General features: G+C 43.8%; 1 protein-coding gene across 11 annotated transcripts in view; it reads right to left on the reverse strand.

The window, feature by feature from the left end:
- The window catches only part of LOC122541051 (multiple C2 and transmembrane domain-containing protein 2-like), a 476,548-nt gene that overhangs the window by 152,187 nt on the left and 309,280 nt on the right, over positions 1-15,081 (reverse strand). The window contains exon 18 of one of the 11 annotated variants that reach the window (XM_043677555.1): positions 3,843-4,691. The exons of 9 other annotated variants lie outside the window; for them this stretch is intronic. In XM_043677555.1, the coding sequence (XP_043533490.1) occupies positions 4,683-4,691 (9 nt within the window). In that variant the 3' untranslated portion in view covers positions 3,843-4,682. Of the gene's footprint in view, positions 1-3,842; positions 4,692-8,728; positions 9,113-15,081 lie in introns of those variants that run through there. One more of the 11 variants, XM_043677554.1, reaches the window with a different exon arrangement.

A 15,081-nucleotide genomic window follows, 5' to 3' on the forward strand; every position in this document is an offset into this window, starting at 1 on the left:
AAAATCACACAACACATGTTATAGTCCAACAGGACTTGAAAGCAGCGCTCTGAAAGGTTGTGATTTTAAATAAACCTGTTGGACTATAACCTGGCGTCATGTGATTTTTGACCTGGATATCTTTTGCCGGTGGAAATGAGAGTTGCAGCATTAATGTCCTTTCAAACCTCTCAAGCAAGAGATTTCGGATTGTTATTCAGGAGACTGCGAATGGCAGTAGGAGACCTGCATGTTGTCTATTTGCCACAAGAATTTCTATCGATTTGCCCCCCTTCCCCAACTCAGTTTAAGATGACAAGCTTAGATAATAGGAGGGACATTCAGCTCCTTATTGTCGATGCTAGTTAGGTATTAATTTCATCTTGTGCTGTGTCCAGCAAGTATTAATCCAATTCCTTATTCACAAGCAAAACTAGAAATTGGTTACATACGTTGTTTGAGTAATATTTTCACTTGGGAATAAGATAAAACATAAGTTCTCAGGTCATGTGTAATTCAAGGAAAAAAGTACTCAAATCTCTAGAGATTAATGCCATAAAACTCTGACTGCTTATGAAACTTGGCAGTGTCTGCTTTACATCTTCCAGTATTACAGGCCCATTAGCAGGATGTTAATGCCATACAGTGAAACTGATATAAAAAAGGCAAGTCCGTGTGTGAGAGGGAGCGACTGTGTGAGAACGAGGGAGAGTGAGAGAACGAGGGAGAGTGAGAGAACGAGGGAGAGTGAGAGAACGAGGGAGAGTGAGAGAACGAGGGAGAATGAGAGAACGAGGGAGAGTGAGAGAACGAGGGAGAGTGAGAGAACGAGGGAGAGAACGAGGGAGAGTGAGAGAAGGAGGGAGAGAACGAGGGAGAGTGAGAGAACGAGGGAGAGAACGAGGGAGAGTGAGAGAACGAGGGAGAGAACGAGGGAGAGTGAGAGAACGAGGGAGAGAACGAGGGAGAGTGAGAGAACGAGGGAGAGAACGAGGGAGAGTGAGAGAACGAGGGAGAGAACGAGGGAGAGTGAGAGAACGAGGGAGAGAACGAGGGAGAGTGAGAGAACGAGGGAGAGTGAGAGAACGAGGGAGAGTGAGAGAACGAGGGAGAGTGAGAGAACGAGGGAGAGTGAGAGAACGAGGGAGAGTTAAGTGAGAAGGAGGGAGAATGTGAGAGGGAAAAAACGAGAGTGACTGAAAAACCAAGTGAGAGTGTGAGTGAGAGAATGAGGAGGAGTGGTGAGTGAGATTGAGAATCAGCAAGAGTGAGAGGAAGAGACAGCATGTGAGAGAGGCAAGAAAGAGAGGCAGAGAGAAGGAGACTAAGAGATGGAGTGAGAGACGGTAGGTTTCAAACAGAAAGAGAGAGAGAATTACACACAAATTACTTAAAATTGAGGAGTGAAAGGACTTGTTGCAAAAATTCAAGAACAGAGAAAATGAGAGGGTTCTGATTGACTGATCCAAAGGTGACCATGAATAGGTTAAATGATCAAGTTTTTCATTCAGACCATTTTCTATATTTCACTCTTTTGCAACATTTAATTGTTGAAAGTCATTGGGTGAGAGAGCTTGGATACAGCCCTCAGGTTTAAGTTGTAAGTCAGACAGTGGATGCCCGTCACATGCCCTGCCTCTTGTCCCTCTCCACTGAAGTGAACACAATGGACATTGCAGAATATGTACGTCATTGGAGGGTCAGTTGGAGTCGATGAGCTAAATGGTCTGCTTCCACACTGTAAGGGCTCTATGAGATAGCCAGTCTGCTGCCAACCAAAATACTACCTTCACCATAGCCAGTGTTGAAAGGCCAAGCCCCTATTTCTAGCTTCCAAATTCACTGGGAATCCACAATACGGAAACAATCGACAAGACGTCAGAACAGATACGGCAAACAAATCAAATAACATGACAGAAAGGTGATTTGCCAACTGTGCCCAGGTGCCTCTGCCCTTTGGAGGTGATGTCCAATCCACCCATAACACCTCCTGATCTTTTAATACCCAAAGCTCTTCCTTTCTGGTCAGATCTAATGCAACAAAACTGTAAATAACGAGCTCCAGGTCTCACAGGGACAATTGAAACTCACCCACAATGGTGCGCAGTACAGTGCTTCGTTCATGTCTGTCACAGTGTTCAAGTCCGACATCCAAGTGCCAAACACACGAACACTAGGGTGAGAAAGCCAAGTTTTAAATGGGTCTGTACGATGTCCAGGGTTAATCCAAATCTATGTCGAGACTGTACTGTTTGGGATACCAGTTGGCTGGATTGCAATGGAGAGTGAGGTCAAACAGCACAGGTGAATTCCCATGACAACTGAGGTAATGATGAAGGCTTCCCCTCTCAAATAAAGCTAAAATACTGTGAATACTGGAAACCTGAAACAAACACTGAGAATGCTGGAGAAACTCAGCACACGTGGAGAGAGAGAGAGAGAGGGAGAGGGGGGGAGAAAGAAAGAGAGTTCTGAAGAGTCAGAACTGAAGAACTCTTACGAAGACAAATTGTACCAGATTCCAAACGTTATCTCTGCTTTTCCCTCCAGATCTCGCTGGACGTGCAAGTTTCTCTAGCAATCTCTGCCTTTGTCTCATCTTCTCAATCTCACCTGAGGCATGGTCACCCATTGAGGAGTGGAAGGACTTGAGAACAGCATACAATTCCCTAGCACAACGGTAACGTTCACTTTCGTAGCAATGGTTAAGTTTGTGGTCTTGGCTAAGAGAAAAAGACTTGCATTTACATATCACTCACAATCTCCTGAAGTGTTTTCCTGGCAATGAATTCACTGAGATGGGCAGTCGCTGTTTTACAAAGTGTGCAGCTAATTTGCAAGTGAACACTCAAATACGTCTACGTCACGGGACTTCTTGTGACAAAGAAAAATCCCAAAACCATAACCACAAGAACAGCGGGTGATATTTCCCAAATCGCGCGGTGATTCGGTGAAAGAGGGGGCTATTTCTTTTTCAGGCCACAGAATGCGGTGAGGGGATCTACAGAACCTCGTCTCACAAAAGTGGTCAGGCTTGAGTGTATGTACAAAGTGAGGAAGGCGGGGACACCTAAGACGGCTTGTGGTTTTCGAGGTTTGGCAAAGCGCTCCTGACTTCCAATCAGTTTCCTGAAACTGTCAGACAGCCGACAAATTATGACGCTACAAAACGCAGAGGAGTGAATGGCTGTTTACATTCACGGCAGTGTAATTTCTTTTCACCTGCAATCCTTATTTTGATTCGCGTAACCAAAATATTAATTTAGGATTAAAATTATATGCAAGTGCCATACATAATTCTTTGTGAAATCTGCATGTTCGACACGCTTAATGTTGCAAAGTTGCAACACAATTCCACCTAAAACACATTTGTAAATTAGAAGGAATGATTTTTGATGAAGCTGCAATTTGTTATAATATAAAACACGGCGCTAAGTGTAGTGCTATGAAATGTTGCCGTTAATGTTTGAACAGGTTGTGGTTGGAAACTGACCATTCTGTGTGTGGGGCCTACACAGATACTCTCCAACAGCTAATTAGAAACCAAATGTCACTGTGGCTTCATCACTCTTGTGTCACACGAGTTTATTCCAACACAAACCTAAGCAAGCAAGTATCAAAAACAGCTTAAAAATGAACCCTCGAGTGTTTCTTTCCAGATAGTGTATGTGTGTCTGTGTGTAAGAAAAAGAGCGAATGTGAGTGTGAGAAAAGGTGAGAGAGAAAGAATGAAAAAGTGAAACTATGAGAGAGACAGTGAGAAAGTGAGAGAGAGAAAGTGACAGAATGTGAGCAAGAATGTGAGAGGTAGATGCAAAAGAGAGAGAGGGAGGGAGAGAGAATGTGAAAGGAAGTGTGAGAAAAAGTGAGAGACAGAGTGAGAGAGAATGAAAAGCAGAGTGAGAGAGAGAGAGGGGTGAGTGAATGCTTGCATGGGATTGAAGATTTCTGGCAGGGTTAATGAGCTGGGTTACAGAGTTGAGGAGGTGAGTGTAATCAGGTAGATGGAGGTTGCAGAAGTCATTCAGCGGTTGTGGGTTGGTTGAGGTAATGTCACTGAACGCAGCTCCAGACTAACGGCCAGCAGATATGGATTTGAATCTCACTATGACAGATGGTGAAAGTGAATTCAATAAAATATGGAATTGAAGGCTAGCTTAATGGATAATCGATTATTGGAAAAAAGCCACTTGGTTCACTAATGTCCTTTAGCTAAGCAAACTGGCCTTCCTTACCTGGCTGAGCGGAGATGTGACTCAAGGCCCATAATAAGGTGGTTGATTATTTAACTGGCCTCTGACAGAGCCTAGAGAGCTATTCAGTTGAAGGTCAGTGAGGGATGGGTAACATGTATGAGTTTTGCCTGTGATACATACATCGCATAATACGGTGAGAATGAGCGTGTGTTAGGATGGAATCCCAAGGAGGTTACAGAGCTCGGAGCTGGTCCATAGGAGGACCTACGAGTGACCAAATATCTGAGATTATGCACAGTTGTGTTCACTCACATTAACAGTCCTGGAAAATGACACAAATTCATCAATATTTGTAACAGCAACCAAATAAGATAGATTCCATTTTGTGTCAGCGTTAGCTGGAGGACTTTCTGGAGGACAGTGAACACAGCAACAGTAGCAGTATCATCTTGTGCATTCCTTCCTTCCATCTCCTTTCCAATTCCATCTCAAACTCCTGAATCGATGCTAATGGAACTTGGGAAGAGGGGGAAGAGAGGCATGAGAGAAGGAGCAGGAAAAAAAAGGAAGAGTAATTAGAGAGTGGAAAAAAAAGTGAACGAAGAGAAAAGAGAGGAAAAGTGGAGGGGGGGGGGGGGGAAGAGAGACAGATGCCCTTCGGCCCATCAAACTTGTGGCAATCAAAACAATCCAACTATTCTAATCCCACTTCCAGCTCTCAATCAATGCCTTGTGTGCCATAGCATTGCAAGTGAACATCGAAATAATTCTCTAAACACTGAGGAGAACAGCCCAGCTTCTCCAATCTCTTCTTGTAACTGAAGTCCCACATTCATGGTGCCAATCTAGCAAACATTATCTGCATCCACCTCAAGACCTCGACAGCTTTCCTGAATTGCCAGGTTCAAACTCACTGTTATAGCTGTATCCATGAAAACACTTACCTCAACATGGTCGGGCTCCTTTCTTTAGAAAAAGAGAAGATTGAGAGGCGCCCCATTGGCAACTTTTAAAACAGTGACCACATTCAGTTGCGGAAGTGTGGTAACAGGGCAGCACGGTGGTTAGCAATGCTGCCTCACAGCGCCAAAGACCCAGGTTCAATTCCCGTCTCGGGCAACTATCTGTGTGGAGTTTGCACATTCTCCCAGTTTCTGCGTGGGTTTCCTCCGGGTGCTCCGGTTTCCTCCCACAGTCCAAAGATGTGCAGGTTAGGTGAATTGGCCATGCTAAATTGCCTGTAGTGTTAGGTGAAGGGGTAAATGTAGGGGAGGGCTGGTGTGGACTTGTTGGGCCGAAGGGCCTGTTTCCACACTGCAAGTAATCTAATCTAAAAAAAAAGTCTCTTTAGAAGTGTGAGTTCAAGTCCCACCACCGCCAAATATACTATTAACTGCTACATAGCTCTACACTGCTTTGATATCTTCTTGGGATAGGGGGCGGCCTACTGGTAATACCATAAGACATGTGCTCCAGAACCCCAGCCAAATGCTCATGGGTTCAAAACCCACCATAACAGATGATGAAATTTGCATTCAATTAAAAACAAGCTGAAATGGTGACCATGTAACCAATAATGATTACCATAAAAACCCATCTAGTTAACTAATACCCTTTATGGAAACAAATCTGCCATCCTTACTTGGTCTGGCCTACATGTGACTCCAGCTCCAAAACCTTAACCATCCTCTAAGCCATAAATGACCTAGCTGGTGACACCCTCATCCCTTGAATGAATAAAGAAAGGTGGAAAGGGATGGGGAAGGACCAGGGAAGAGGGGTAATGAACAAAGGTAGAGGGAGAGGGGGGAGAAACATCAATCAGGCTTAATTTTAATCTGCAGACAGCGTTGATGCTTAAGGAATTGAAACAAAACAAAAAAAGTAAGTCTGTCAGACCTGAAGGGACTTCCATATTAAAATAGCATGCTGTAATCCAGAAGGAATAGGTAGATCTGCAATTAATACAGGGCAAAGGGCATATGACTAAAATCCACAGGCTAGAAAGCTTTTACATACTGAACCATGATACTCTCTTCCATGTTTAAATGAAAGGATTTCACTCTCAGAACTTGTTCCAACAGTTGTGATGTAGCATGCATGATTTATATATTTATATATATCATTTAGTTTAAGATTGGATGTTTGAATTTTGAATGAGTGACATATGGGTTTTTTTTGTGTGTCAGAAAGTTTAATGATGAACTTGTAGCCATTTCTTTAGCCACAGTGATTTATTTTAAAACAGCTTGAAGGGATTACCTTTCCGAATGAAATAAGTTTTTGTGTACCTTTGCAGCGTTTACAATCGAGCAAGGTAAATAATTGTGCATCAGGTTTTCTGTTAGAAATGCCAGGAGTTGTTTTTTGTTTAAGCTTAATGGAAACACCCCTGGCCAAAAAAACAAAGGTTTTGTTTTTCAAATTTCCAGTTTGAGGTAGTTCTGCAGAAGTCCTAGAATGAAGATGAAAGTGCTCCTGGGAAGACAGTTAGGATAGGTTACCTCAGAGTAAGGAGGCTAGTAATAGTTCCAAACCAGAGGTGTTTGGACAAAACCCTGAAGACATTATTGGAAACTTAGTGTTTTTAAACTCAGGTCTGAAGGAAAGCTTGAGGAAAAGTTTTGAGATTTTTGAGACTGGAAATCAAAGTCATAGTTAAATCAAACAGAGTGAGGTGTTGTAAAAAGTACACTGATTTGATTAGATTAGATTAGATTCCCTACATTATGGAAACAGGCCCTTTGGCCCAAGTCCACACCGACCCTCTGAAGAGTAATATTTCCTTCCATAAAGAGCATGTGAACCAAATGGGTTTTCACAATAATGGACAGTGGTCATGATTAAACTTTTAAATCCGGATTTTTATTAAATTCAAGTTCTACCATCTACCATAGTAGTCTTCAATCATGGCTCCTAAGAGCATTACCTGGGTCTCTGGATTACGAATCTAGCAACAATGCTACTGGCTATTGCCGTCATTATATAGAGTGATAGAGTCATGGAAACAGACCCTTTGTTCCAACTCATCCACGCTGACCAGATATCCTAATCCAATCTAGTCCCGTTTGCCAGCACTTGGCCCATATCCCTCTAAACCCTTCCTGTTCATATACACATCCAGATGCCTTTTAAATGTTGTGATTGTACCAGCCTCCACCACTTCCTCTGGCAGCTCATTCCATACACGTACCACCCTCTGTGTGAAATGGTTGTCCCTGAGGTCCCTTTTAAATTTTTCCCGTCTCACCCTAAACATTTGCCCTCTAGTTCTGGACTCCCCCATCTTGGGGAAAAGACCTTGTCTATTTACTCTAACTTTGTGTTTTAAAATATTTAGTTTGCTTATTCAATTTTCTTTTGTGAAACAAACACTGGTTTTCTTGGTAAAATCAAATCTCCTGTATCGCATGTTCCTGGTTCAATGGGAGGCCACCTCATTAAAATTAAAACAAAATATGATCTATCAAGCAAGATTCAGTCTGCAATCTAACTTGTTCAGTAATAGCCATCAGCTGGGACTCAATAGAGACTGTGTATCCCAGCTTGAGAAGTGATTTCTAAGACTCTTGCTGACCTTTTTGTATCCTTGGACAGGTTTGCCTTTGACCTGCACTTCCATGCTGTCAGCCTCCACGGCAGCAAAGGAGCACATAATGAATCTTTACAATGGACTTCAGGTGAGGAGCACCAGCAGCAATGGGAACACCAGCAGCAGCATCAGGAACACCAGCACCAATGGGAAAAGCAGCAGCAGCATCAGGAGCACCAGCAGCAATGGGAATACTAGCAGCAGCATCAGGAACACCACCAGCAGCATCAGGAACACCAGCAGCAATGGGAACACCAGCAGCAGCATCAGGAACACCAGCAGCAATGGGAATACCAGCAGCAGCAGCGGCTGGAGCACCAGCAGCAACATTGGAAATGCCAATAGCACCAGCTGGAGCACCAGCAGCAGCACTAGGAATGCCAGCAGCACCAGCTGGAGCACCAGCAGCAGTATTGGGAATGCCAGCAGCACCAGCTGGAGCACCAGCAGCCGCAGCACTGGGTGCACAAGGGCAGCACAGCCCTGAATGTCCTCACTCTCATTTCCTTTGCTGCTGGGAATTGCAGACGGTGCACGTTTACACCAGTTTATCCTGAATGGTCACAAACCCAGATATAAGAACGGGAATAACAGCTCCATAAACCCCGCTCCTCGGCCTCCTCCGCTCCAAACATTAAGCATTCCAGCCCGACGTATTGGGTCTCAATCGTTTCATAGAAGGCATTTTTCACGGATAAATTCTATAACCTGGGCGACACCATTCAGTGCATATGCAGCAAACAAAGCAATGCAAGATATTTTCGATCATACTTTAGAACAGGCACAATAATCCTAGTCAAGTGTGGTTACCATGGTGCATCATAAATCAATATGCTAAACTGAACCAAACCAAGCTGAAACAGATAATGAACATTTTCCCTCCAACTGGGCTAAATCACAGTGAATAATCTGTGGGGTCAGCAAGAGCAAAGTAGGTGCCCTGTCTGTGAGGCCACGGAGCAAGACTGTGGCAGCATTCCCACCCAAACACTGCTTTATATGACTGTGACACACAAAGTAGCTGCCACAGAAGATGTCTTTTTGTTATTTTTTTGCTTGTGTGCACAATAGGCAAGATGCTGGAGAGACAGGGCAAAGAGATCCATACAATCCATTATATTAAGAAATGCAGAACAGGTCAAGGCAGCAAACAACATTAAAATCACATTAAACTCCGCCACGGATTGGAGAAATACGTTTCTCTTTTTGTTTTTCCAGACCACAAGGTGCGTTTTTGTTCGAAGTTTTCCATCACTCAGTTGCGTTTTTGCTAAAGCCTTCTTGTAACTGTCACCTGCAGCGAGTATAATTACATCCTACCCACATCAAGCACGCCCACATCCAACTGCAATGAAAAGAGGCAGCTTTCGGAAAGACCCGGGAAAATAATAGACAACATAAAACCGTCTGACGTGCGTCTCAAACAAAAAAAATACCGTGTGCCACACTAATAAAAATGACAGCTTCAGAACAAAATGACAGTCAAATCTCAGTCGCTGAGGAGACAAGGCTACATTATATGGAAATCTGGGTACAAGGTGAGTTCTTCACTAGGGTCACAGTTCACACAAGGTATCAGTCTTCTGAGACGATAATTAAACGCTATTGCACTCAGGTTACTGAGTCTCCTTTTGTGATCCACTGACTGCTGCACAGGTATTCAGAGAACAGAGACACTTTACTTCCATTAATGCTCAGACAGAGAATGGAGACAGAAAGAAAGGGAATGGGCACCCTGTATTAAAATGCTGAATAAACTAGTTATCAGGGGGGCAGTTATCTTCATCTTGTGAAGGTACACAGCAGACTGGCAGGACTGAGAATCGCTAGACGGGCTCCTCAGATCAAGTCCTCGTGTCAGCAAGGAGACAAACTAAAGCAATATTAAACAACATTACATTCAGCCTGAACCTTGCTGATCTCTCTAAACGTTAAAGAATGGACAGGAGGATGCTACTCAACCCATGTGTTTCTTCCAGCACTCAGTCAGATCATAGCTGCTTTATGTTATTGAATGGAATAGAACAGAACATAGAATACAATGTACGATTGAATACAATCTCTTCGGTGCAGATCAAGGCCGTTCAGCCTAGCATGTCTGTACTGACTCACCGAACAGCATTCCTCCTAGATCCAACAGCTCCTCCCATCCCTACTTTAACCATGGCTAACCCATCCCTGGACACTACGGGTCAATTTATCCTGACCAATCCACCTTGCCTGCACATCCCTGGACACTTCAGGACAATTTAGCCTGGCCAATCCACCCAAGCTGCACATCCCTAGACACTATCGGACAGTTTAGCCCGGCCAATGCACCCACAACCTGCACATCCCTGGACACTATGGGACAGTTTAGCCTGGCCAATCCACGCAACGTGCACATCTTTCGACTGTGGGAGGACCGTGCTGCATTTCCTCATGGTTAAGCAAACTCTTAATATGTTTGTCGAGTGGAAATTAATCAAATTCAGATTTTTGAAATTATCTGTTCACTGAAGAACGGATACCTTGGGTATCAGGTTTGGAAGAACACAACTTGTGAGTAATTTAGGATAGATTGAAGATAATTAATTTTGGGGGGGGGGGGGGGGGCAAGCAAGTCTTCACAAGGAGCAGAATGTACAGCCTAATCCCAGGGCTTTTATTAAAGATTACATCAGAATTGCCTTGAAAGCTCTCACTTTTCATTATCATCTTTCAAGCCCATGAATAAGCATAGATTTCAAATGTATGCAACACTGTAAAACAGGATAGTCATTTGACAACCTGTTTTACATCTCTCCCCCAAAGTTAGTATCGCAGTGAGGAAGGCTGGCTGCCTCAGTCGAGGCCTGCAGGACAGGAGGGAAATTCCAAGTGGATATTACACCTTCCTGTACAGCTCTGGTCAACCATTTCTTACACTGTGGCTGTAACCATGTTCTGGATAAGGTGACATCAGGCCACACAGTGGGGCTGTCACACAGTAAGGCTGTTATTGCATGAAATACTTAGGCTCCCTGAGGCAAATTTTCTGAACTGCAGCCAGTATTCCATTAATTACCACATGCTGGATTCCTCTTAGAGTCACAACTCAGTTCGACTTCCAGTTTCACAGCTCTTCACCAAATTGGTTATTCTTGATTATCCCACTAAGTTCAGAATAACATCACACTTTGAGTTGTGAAATTGCAGCAAAACTCAAAGACCTACCTGGAGACGATTTCTCAAACGGTCTACTTGTGTACAAAGTTAAAAATCACGTAACACCAGGTTATAGTCCAACAGTTTTAATTAGAGGCACTAGCTTTCATAGGAAGCTACTGCTTCCAATTAAACTTTTTTTTTACATTACATTTTTTTACATTACATTACAGTGTGTGGAAACAGGCCCTTCGGCCCAACAAGTCCACACCGACCCACCGAAGCGCAACCCACCCATACGCCTACATTTACCCCTTACCTAACACTATGGGCAATTTAGCATGGCCAATTCACCTGACCTGCACATCTTTGGACTGTGGGAGGAAACCGGAGCACCCGGAGGAAACCCACGCAGACACGGGGAGAATGTGCAAACTCTACACAGTCAGTCGCCTGAAGCGGGAACTTGTTGGACTATAACCTGGTGTTGTGTGATTTTTAACTTTGTACACCCTAGTCCAACACCAGCATCTCCAAATCAGGTCTACTTGTGGTTACACATTTAACTTAGACCTACCATTTTAACTTTGTACACCCTAGTCCAACACCAGCATCTCCAAATCAGGTCTACTTGTGGTTATATATTTAACTTAGACCTACCATTTTAACTTTGTACACCCTAGTCCAACACCAGCATCTCCAAATCAGGTCTACTTGTGGTTATACATTTAATTTAGACCTACCATTTTAATGTCTCCCCAGTATTGGAGAGAAAGGGAAAGGACTGGGTTCTTTGGCGATGGCAAACTTCAAGAAAATCTTCAATCCAATCCTTAACTTTTCCTGGATTTCATGGACATGGGATGGGAGAGAGTCAACATCCATTCATCCATTGAAATACTGGGGATAGGAACTTCACATTGCAGATGACACCAAAATTAGAGGTGTAGTGGGCAGCAAGGAGGGTTACCTAAGATTACAATAGGATCTGGACCAGATAGGCCAATAGGCTGAGGAGTGGCAGATGGAGTTTAATTCAGATAAATGCGAGGTGCTGCATTTTGGCAAAGCAAATCTTAGCAGGATGTATACACTTAATGGTAAGGTCCTAGGGAGTGTTGCTGAACAAATAGACCCTGGAGAGCAGGTTGGGAGGTCATGTTGCAGCTGTACAGGACATTGATTAGGCCACTGTTGGAATATTGCGTGCGATTGTGGTCTTCTTCCTATGGGAAAGATGTTGTGAAACTTGAAAGGGTTCAGAAAAGATTTACAAGGATGTTGCCAGGGTTGGAGGATTTGAACTATAGGGAGAGGCTGAACAGGCTGGGGCTGTTTTCCCTGGAGCGTCGGAGGTTTACAAAATTATGAGGGGCATGGATAGGATAAATAGACAAAGTATTTTTCCTGGGGTTGGGGAGTCCAGAACTAGAAGGCATAGGTTTAGGGTGAGAGGGGAAGATATAAAAGAGACCTACGGGGCAACATTTTCACGCAGAGAGTGGTACGTGTATGGAATGAGCTGCCAGAGGATGTGGTGGAGGCTGGTACAATTGCAACATTTAAGAGGCATTTGGATGGGTATATGAATAGGAAGGGTTTGGAGGGATATGGGCCGGGTGCTAGCGGATGGGACTAGACTGGGTTGGGATATCTGATCAACATGGACAGGTTGGACCGAAGGGTCTGTTTCCATGCTGTAAATCTCTATGACTCTATGTGGTTTCTGTTTTTAATCACTGGCCTTCAGGAGACTTGGCAGATAGAGCAAGGCAAGAATAGCTCTGCAGAAAGGGTTCAGTACACTCTCCCATCTTGAGAACTGCTCCTGCAGGTTAAATCCACAACACTTACCCCATCCATCTCAACAGGGAATCAGTATCTCCAAGACATATTCTATAAGTTCCATGTGGACATTATAAGTGTGTTAAAGGCAGGTTTCAACCTGATATTATAGCCTGGTTAACTATTACTAAGGCTCAAAAGTATGGATATTGCTAACAAACCAAGATGGCCTCAGGACATCATAAAGCACTTCACAGCCCATTATATATAATACAATACAGTACAGCACAGAAATAGATCCTCCAACCCACCAATACCTTAAAAATGTAGTGAATACAGAAAATAGAGTAGTTTGCACATACTAAGTTCCCACAGACAACAGCCAGGTTAACGGCACAGATAAACAGGTTGCAGGTAAATATTGATGAGGATGCCTGAAGAAGTGGAACCTTCCATGTATTGACATTACATTCTCTGTATGAAGCAAGTGTGCGATGCCGGGTAGGAACAATAGAGCAGGGTAGATACATTTTGCCCTCGCGGGGAAGTTCAGAGCTTGGGGATATGATATCAAAATAAGGGGTTTCCCATTAAATTTAGAGTGAGGAGCAATTTCTTCATTCAGCAGTGAGCAGCACCGTGGCTACTTAGGTTCCATTCCAGTCTCGGGCAAATGATTGTGCAAACTCCACACATTCTCCCTGTGTCTGTGTGGGTTTCCTCGCATAATCCAAGGATGTGCAGGTCAGATGAATTGGCCATGCTAAATTGCCCATAGTGTTAGGCCCATTAGTCATGGGTAAATGTTGGGGAACGGGTCTGGGTGGGCTACTCTTCGGAGATTCGGTGTGGACTTGTTGGGCCGAAGGGATTTCCATACTGTAGGGATTCTAATGTAATCATGCAGAACAGAAACAAGTCCTTTGGCCCATTATGTTTATGTCAACTAACAAACTACACTAATCCCATTTATTCGCACTAGAGAATACAGTAAATGTTTTTCATTCATTCACACGATTAGGGTGTCGTTGGCTAAGCCAGCATTTACTGACAATCCCTAATTACCCAGAGGGCAGTTAAGAGTCAAGCACATTGCTATGGGTCTGGAGTCACATGGAGGCCAGACTGGGCAAGGATGGCAGATTCCTTCCCTGAAGGACATTAGTGAATCAGATGGGTTTTTCCAAAAATCGACAATGGATTCACGATCACCATTAAACTCTTACTTCCAGATTTTACTTAGTTGAACTTACACCATCTGCCATGGTGGGATTTCAAACCTGGGTCCCTACAACCTTATCTGGGTCTCTGGATTAACAGCCTTGTGATAATACCAATAGGTCATTGCCTCATCATTATGATGTAATAAGCATGTGCTGAATATTCAACCCAGCCCTTGTGCCAGTGAAGAACATACAGGAACACATGGACTTTACAGATCCTTGGGCCTCACCCACCGTTCATGAAGGTCAAAGCTGATTTGGTTGTGACCGCAAATCCACTTTCTGGCCTATTCTCCATAACACTCGAATCCCCTATTGATTAAGGACTTGTCTAGCTGAGCCTGGTGTATACAGAGTGACTCAACTTCTGTTGCAGTCTGGCATGCAGATATCTAAAGCATTGAGAGAACAGATTCTCCTCATGGGAGACCCTCTTCTTTTGAAACTGCAGATTCTAGATTCCTTCATAAAGGACAACATCCTCTCGGCCTGCCCTGCCAATCCCCCTTAGAGTCAGACATGTTCTGATAAGAGTTTTCTAAATGCCTATGAGGACAGGACCAATTTGCCTCAATCTCCTCTCAGAGAGACAATGAACCTTTCATCCCAGGATACAACCTTGTCAAAACTTTCTGAATTACTTCAAATACAAGGACATCTCTCATGAGAACAAAATGTTTTCTTTTAATTCACTCATGGGATGTGGGTGTCGCTGGCTGGCCCACCATTTATTGCCTGTCCCTCGGTGCGCCCTGACAAGGTGATGGTGAGCTGCCCTTTTGAACCGCTGCAGTCCGTCTGGGTGGAGGTAGACCCAGCATGTTGTTGGGGAGGGAGCTCCAGGATTTTGACCCAGCGACTTTTAAGGAGCATTGGCTGCATGCAGTCTCACCAATGCCATTGTAGCAAGGGGACCCTATGTTTATATTCCATTCATTTGCAATAAAGACATACAGAAATCCAAAGATTACTTTCTGTCTGACAGCAGAAATGTTTCCTCTTCTCCATATCAAATGGAAGACCACTTAGTCCAAAATGCTGCCCCAGCTCCAGATTCCCTTAGTTACAGGCAGGTAGAGTCACAGAGTCATACAGTATCGAAACAGACCCTTCAGTAATCCCAATCTGACCTAGTCCCATTTGCCAGTATTTGGCTCCATATCCCTCTAAACCCTTCCAA

Source organism: Chiloscyllium plagiosum, chromosome 36 (assembly GCF_004010195.1).
Source record: "Chiloscyllium plagiosum isolate BGI_BamShark_2017 chromosome 36, ASM401019v2, whole genome shotgun sequence".
Lineage (NCBI taxonomy): Eukaryota > Metazoa > Chordata > Chondrichthyes > Orectolobiformes > Hemiscylliidae > Chiloscyllium > Chiloscyllium plagiosum.